Raw genomic sequence first — 7,540 nt, forward strand, 5'->3', positions numbered from 1 at the left:
GGGGGGGGGGGGGCAAAAATCGTTCACTAGGACGGACCCTAATAACGAAATTACAAATTTCTATCGTTATATATGTGCATATTTTCTTGGGTTACTTCTTTTTTAAAGTTCGATTAAATAAATATTTTTTTCAGAGAATTGAATCAGTTTGAAAATGGCTGAATATCTCGCCAGTATATTTGGTACAGAGAAGGACAAGGTGAATTGTTCCTTCTTCTTCAAGATGGGAGCGTGTACTCACGGAGATAGGTGTTCAAGGATCCACAACAAACCTACATTCTCACAGACTATGCTTCTGCAGAACCTTTACATCAATCCACAGAATTCGGCCAAGACGGCCGACGGTTCTCACTTGGCAAACGTAACCGACGAAGAGATGCAGGAGCACTACGACAACTTCTTCGAGGACGTGTTCGTAGAGTGTGAGGATAAGTATGGTCAGGTTGAGGAGATGAACGTCTGCGACAATCTCGGCGACCACCTGGTCGGCAATGTTTACGTCAAATTCAAGCGTGAAGAAGATGCCGAGAAAGCGACCAATGATCTGAACAATCGTTGGTTTGGTGGCCGGCCGATTTACGCCGAGCTCACTCCTGTCACAGACTTCCGTGAGGCCTGTTGTCGTCAATACGAGACCGGAGAGTGTACTAGATCAGGGTTCTGTAACTTCATGCACCTCAAGCCTATCGGCCGGAAGCTTCGGCATGAGCTGTACGGTCGTAGTATGAAGGGAGGCGGTGTTGACAGAAGCGCAGCCGGCGGAAACCAGGTTATTTAACATTTTTTTTTTTTTGGGGGGGGGGTTGTTTTCCGATTTTTATGCCTCCATTCTAAAAAAATAGCGGAAAGATACGAATATTTTTAATAAGTTTGCCCTGCTCACTTTAAAAAAATATTTTTACCTTGTATGTCAGGATCCTTATAAGAATTTTTCGCTAAAACAAGGGGGGAAATTACTTAGTGGGGAATTTTGCAGATTAACATTTTCGAAATGAGATTAAAACATGCCACTGGATGTGTACTTTTTTCACTCAACAAACCTTGCTCCCTCCTCGAATATTAAATATTCGAATTCCCTCCGAAGGGCAGGGGGGTCCTTTAAGATATCAACGACACCTTAGGAAGTAGTTGAACCAAATGAGTCTAATCAAATGCAATTCAACTACTTTTGCTTTTCTATAAAGTTAAAAAAGATAAGTTAAATCTGTACTCAAGCTAAGGCGTATCACACTTCTCTGGTCATTTAAATGTTTTGTTTTGTATAAATTCTTTCTTTCTAGTGACTTTGGCGGGAAAAAAAACTATTTTAACGCTTTGCACTCACAATTATAACGTTCATAATCACAGCATACGTTGAAAAATACAAGTTTTGACGAGGGGTATCCATGATTATTAAAAAATTTGCATCCCTTTTTATTGTTAAAGGGGCTGCAAGCGTAGTTTCAAATGACAAATGGCACTTTCCGGTTAACAAGTTAAAGCCTTTATCTGATCAAGTATGAATTAGATATCAATGTTTATAATTTGGAAAACTGGTTATTTTAATTGTGGTTTCACTCAAAAAGTGACTTGGGAATTTCTTCTGTAAGAAAACATCGGTATTATCGGGATTACCGTTGTGAATCGGGAATTGCCATCTTTGTATGAAGGCTGAGGGGACTTTAACAACATAATTTTCCCACCTCCCCATCCCCCTAATACGGTCATTATTCAAATCCCCCGAATTCTGCGAGAAAAAAAACGATGTTGGTATTACGAGCTCACAATCCTAAAGCACGTTGGAAATAATATTTTTGCTGGTTGGTGGTGGGTCAATGTTTATAACAAAAATATATATCCCTGTTGTATGTTAATTATGAATTTATCGTCAGGTTGACCTGAAGGACGAGCTGGAGATGGAGAAGAGGACGAGGAGGAGGAGTAGGTCCAGGGACCGCAGGAGGGACAGGTCCAGGGACAGGAAGAGGAGCAGGTCCAAGGACCGAAGCAGCAGGGACGGAAACAGCAGGGTTAAAGAGGAGAGGAGCAGGAGTAGGGAGAGGGGTGGGAGGTACTAAACCCTCCTGCTATCCGTGAACAGACCTTTTTTCAATCATAATTAGATTTTGCTCTGTTTGCTTCTGTTCACATAATCTGAAAATATAATTGCTCCCGATTCATTTAAAAATTGTCAAATGTAATAAAAGTTACGATGTCAAGTATTGTAAATTTCAAATTTTCAGATTTTTTTCTAAAATGAGAGAAGTGGCCAAGCGCCTTTGGAACCTGGTTCGTGCGCAAGGAGAAAAGATACGCACACTTGAAATATGCTGTGGGGAGGGGCACTTGATACACGCCCTTTCCTACCATCCTTTCAGCAGCTTGATAGGTAGATTTCCCACCATCCTTTCAGCAGCTTGACAGGTAGATTTCCCACCATAGCAGCTTGATAGGTAGATTTCCCACCATACTTTCAGCAGCTTGATGGTAGATTTCCCACCATCCTTTCAGCAGATTGATAAGTAGATTTCCCACTATACTTTCAGCAGCTTGATAGGTAGATTTCCCACCATACGTTCAGCAGCTTGATAGGTAGATTTCCCACCATACTCTCAGCAGCTTGATAGGTAGATTTCCCACCATACTTTCAGCAGCTTGATAGGTAGATTTCCCACCATTCTGAGGGGGAATGGGGAAATAAATGATCAAGAAAATATCATCTTTATTCTGATTTTACTTCTTCCAAGCAGGATTTTTTTATTTTCCTAAAAAACTCGAATAACAAGTTCAGTACATAAACTCTTGTAATAGAATTTTTTAACCCAATAAAGAAACAATGGTTTAGGGATTTTAACATGCGTGTCTATTTTCTTGCAAATTCACCCCCTCCCCTCCCTTACAAAATATATTTTTCCCATAAGAAATGTTAAAGCACCGAATTAAAAAAATGTTTTTTATTTAAAACAATATAATTTTTACGTAAAAGTATTAAAATAGGATGGACAAACTTTTCCTTTTAAAATTAAATTTTTCATTTTTTTCGGGTTTTCTTGCTACTTTAAATTTTATTTTTCATAGGAATTGACATTGACGGTATGAAAGTGTTGAAAGCCAAAATGAATACCAAGAATCTGGATAAAGTTCAAATCTTCAAAATGGACGCCACAGGATTATATCAAAATTCATCAAGTACTTCAAAAAAACCAGTTGTTTCGTAATTTTATCAGAGATCTTGCCTGTGGCAAGAACACATTTTTTGTCTTATTTAACAGATCGATGTTTTAAGTAAAAGAACTCTCATCAATTTCCAAAAGAATTCAGCGCAATTTGTCAGACCACATACAGGGTGTCCCTCGAAACATGATAGTAGCAGGACGACTTACAGGTCGTCTTGATTTTTGATATAATTTGCTGTATTAAATTATCAACATAATTTTAGAAGTAAAATTTTAGAAATAATAATCACAAAATATCCTTAGTCCTGGCATTTCAATATTGCCAGAGTAATGAAGAATTTCGTTCAGATTTTGACAATTATTGTTTTATTTAACAAAATTGAAATCTGAACAAAATTCCTAATATCTCCGGTAATGTTGAAAAGGCAGACCATTTATTGGAAATGACGAGGAGAATTGTGTGGTAATTGTTTCAAGAAGAATCCATGTTAAAATAGGTTGACGACTGAATGTCACAAATAAATTCAAATATCAAAGACGACTTTCTACCGTCATGTTTCGTGGGACACCCTGTATGATTCAGATTAGTTGTTTCTGAAGGGATTAAAGACCAAAAAGTTCCGAGCTCATCGTAAAATTAATTATTCACAACGAAAAGTCCTATCTTCTACCAGGCTGACCCGTTTACCCTTCAGTTAAACAAGATTTAGTAGTAAATACACATAAATTGTTAATAGTGAATAAGTTAAATTTTTGGAATGGGATAAATTAAAAATTTTGATATCATCTTCAGACCTCGTTGAGTTTACAGACAATAGTTTTGAACTAATCGTTTGCTGTAGGTAGGTTTTCCATTATATACAGAGTTACCTACAACGAACTAGACTTTAATGCCGACATGAATTCTTTGTTGAATTTAACGATCTGAAGGATTGATTTGGTTTTCCTGCTCTCAAGTCTCAGTCTTCGTGAATAACCCTGAATTTTACAACTATTTATTCATCGATGTGAGAATTTGTTGAGAAATTAAACAATAGCAATAACAAGTGTTCAAGATCCGTTGGATCCGAGACATTTTAGCTTCCCGGATCCGAGATATTTTAGCTTCCCGGATCCGAGACATTTTAGCTTCCCGGATCCGAGACATTTTAGCTTCCCGGATCTGAGACATTTTAGCTTCCCGGATCCGAGACATTTTAGCTTCCCAGATCCGAGACATTTTAGCTTCCCGGATCCGAGACATTTTAGCTTCCCGGATCATTTTATTTATTTACTTATTTATTTATTTATTTATTTATTAAACTGGTAAATTGAAGATTTTCACATCAATTTATTTGAAGCTGAATTAAAGCTTTACTGGACAACTCAAGTTAGGTAAGACAATTTAAAGAAAGTCAATATTTTCATGTTAAGAAACTCTAATAAACAAAACTATTCAAGAGGATATATCTATATAATAAAACAAGACATTCGTATTTATATATGTTGCCTACAGTCGGTCAAACGGCTGGACCGATTGGGCTGAAATTGTTTGTGAACACTAATGGGTGACCGGGGTGTTATAGGCTAAAAAAATCGATTTTTTTTTATTTTTTTGTCAAGGGCAATGCCGGGCCCTTCAACTAGTGTTATAATATAAACGTTAAACATAACGCAATACATTAAACAATCATTTAGTTAAATACAAAAAATATCTAAACTTATTATTTTTTTAAATTTTTTAAATCTGTTCGGTTTCATATTAGTAATCCTATCGTGTAAGAATGTTCATTATTACAAAGTTCAAAAGAAAATGTTAAATATTGTTTGCTTTCTAGCGTTTAAGAATGCTTATTATATCATATCNCATTTAACATGCTGTATCTCAATAACTTGAAAAACGAGCAAAATCATTAGAAATTGGTAAACAAACAAACTAAACTAAATTAAGGAAACAATCACACCACATGCATTACTTTCAAATTAAGAACCAATTTTTACTTTTAAAATGTTTTTTTAACATTAGAAAAATAAAACAGTGTAAGTCAGAACAAGAGCATAAAACTTATTTGCAACCTTTCATAATGTTAACTGTTCCAACTTAAAATAGTCTGATTTAACCAGAATTATTTTTTAATATAATTTCTTGAGTATGTGCCCATGGAACCTCACAAATATGATATAATAATAATCTTATGAGGATAAAAATGTAATAATGGAATTCTTAAACTCGATGAAATAATCTTCATGCATTCTTTAACTCAGGCCTGCATCAAGATTATTTCATCTCGTTTAAGAATTTCCATTATTACATTTTTTTCCTCATAAGATTATCATATTTTTACACTTTGGATGTATTACTTTCGTTCTTTAACGCTAACTTTTGGACATAAGTTCTAAAACTAACATTTCTAACACTGAGTGTTAAAGTTTGGGTTTTTAGGATCCCGGCCCATATCCAGAGTAAAAGTCCATAATTAAAACTATAACCAACATTTTATTAAGCATGACGAGGACAACAAAAATATATACGATTAATTTCGCAGATTTGGCCCATTTCTAACACTCAGTGTGTGAAAGGGGCCAAGCAGGGGCGGATACAGGATTTAAGTGAGGGGGGGGGGGGCAAGATTTTTTAGGAACAAACAAAAAATCTCGCCGCATTTTTTTTTTGACTTAATAGACTCAAAAAGGGTCACAATTAATGACTAAAGACTAAAACACTAGATTTTTAACTTTTCACTCATTATAGTTTATTTAGACAGATATTTTTCCTGTTTTGCACTAGGGTTTCTTTCCCCTAAGCATGCTAATGAGAAGCTATTCTGAAAATAGGAACAAAAAAGTCCAAATTCAGGTGGGGGGGGGGCGAATGTCCCCCCGCCCCCCCTGTATCCGCCCCTGGGGCCAAGTGTTAGTTTTGGAACTAATTTCTCCTGTAGTTGAAGAATATTAATTTTTACACGCTTCTTATATATATTTTCTAACATTTATTTTTTTAAAGAAAATTGCTGGGGTTGTTCCTGGCCCCAGGCAATCCCCTTCCCATACATAGATCAATATTGATTTAACCATAATTATTTTGAACTGATAAAATGCCCCACTCACCTTGTTCTTTATACTAACACATGGAAACTTTTAGAAAGAACTTTGATGAGTTCTGTAACCCAGAACGTGGATCGAAGGACTTCTGGAAGTCAGAAAAGATTGATTACGAAGAATTCAAAGTGATAGAAGAAATTTCACTTTTAGATTTGGATTCTAATCTTCAAAACTCCACTGTCATTCAGTCTTTTATTGCTAAACATGGGCAGGATGTTTATCAGTTAGCACTTCGTGGATTTTATGCTGAAGTTTGCAGGATTTGCGGATTTGATTTGGAAGATTTATACTTTGAGGATTTTCGAATATTTAAAAATCAGATTTACTTCATGGAAATACATAGATTAACAGATATTACTGACCTTCATTAACGATTTATTTTCATTGAACACCATATTTTTATGGTTCTTCGGTTGAATAGAACTATCGACATTTCACAATTTTACAATTTATTTCTTTATTTGTCAACAGATGGCTTCATATTCGTCGTTATTGCAATATTTTATCTGCCAAATCATCAACATTAATAAGTTTTAGGTAGATAAAAAAGATATCTGAACATTCAAATCTATATTTGGTTCCAATTAATAAACATGATTATCATACGCATTTATATCAGTAGTTATTATTATTCTGATTTATAAATTATGCTTACAGTCGGCTGCATGCTGAATGCACTGCGCTTTCTGACCCATAAACTTAATAGCAAGTAAATTATGATTGACTGTTGAGGAAGAAATTTTAAGAAAATAATTGTGAAGAGGAATGAAAGAAATTGTAATTGACTGATGAGGAAGAAATTTTATGAAAATAAATGTAAAGAGGAATGAAAGAGATTATGATTGACTGTTAAGGAAGAAATTTTAAGAAAATAATTGTGAAGAGGAATGAAAGAGATTATGATTGACTGTTGAGGAAGAAGTCTTCAGAAAATAATTGTGAAGAGGAATGAAAGAGATTATGATTGACTGTTGAGGAAGAAATCTTCAGAAAATAATTGTGAAGAGGAATGAAAGAGATTGTGATTGACTGATGAGGAAGAAATTTTAAGAAGAGGAATGAAAGAGATAATGATTGACTGTTGAGGAAGAAATTTTAAGAAAATAATTGTGAAGAGGAATGAAAGAGATTGCAATTGACTGTTAAGGAAGACATTTTAAGAAAATAATTGTGAAGAGGAATGAAAGAGATTATGATTGACTGTTCAGGAAGAAATTTTAAGAAAATAATTGTGAAGACGAATGAAAGAGATTATGATTGACTGTTAAGTCTAATGACATTTCCCCTTCTATATGATAATTTTT

The 7,540-nt window shown here is 34.9% G+C and overlaps 1 protein-coding gene and 1 long non-coding RNA gene across 2 annotated transcripts; both read left to right on the plus strand.

Annotated features, from left to right (window-relative positions):
- Positions 1-113: 113 nt before the first annotated feature.
- On the plus strand, positions 114-2,223 carry LOC111712030 (splicing factor U2AF 35 kDa subunit). The gene is made up of 2 exons (XM_023486541.1): positions 114-769; positions 1,872-2,223. Exons 1-2 carry the CDS (start codon positions 155-157, stop codon positions 2,055-2,057), a joined length of 801 nt encoding a protein of 266 aa, XP_023342309.1. The 5' UTR covers positions 114-154; the 3' UTR covers positions 2,058-2,223.
- Positions 2,224-4,429: 2,206 nt separating this feature from the next.
- Positions 4,430-7,068, plus strand: LOC111712031 (uncharacterized). The gene is made up of 2 exons (XR_002767367.1): positions 4,430-4,529; positions 6,277-7,068. It is a non-coding gene; the product is annotated as an uncharacterized LOC111712031 (long non-coding RNA).
- The last annotated feature ends 472 nt before the right edge of the window (positions 7,069-7,540 follow it).

This window comes from Eurytemora carolleeae, unplaced genomic scaffold (genome assembly GCF_000591075.1).
Source record: "Eurytemora carolleeae unplaced genomic scaffold, Eaff_2.0 scaffold130, whole genome shotgun sequence".
NCBI lineage: Eukaryota > Metazoa > Arthropoda > Copepoda > Calanoida > Temoridae > Eurytemora > Eurytemora carolleeae.

Excerpts from the sequence above, each read along its gene's own strand:
- LOC111712030 (XM_023486541.1), top strand. The coding sequence starts at position 155 with ATGGCTGAATATCTCGCCAGTATATTTGGTACAGAGAAGGACAAGGTG. Across the intron at positions 770-1,871 it reads GCGCAGCCGGCGGAAACCAG|GTTGACCTGAAGGACGAGCT; the intron begins GTTATTTAACAT and ends ATTTATCGTCAG.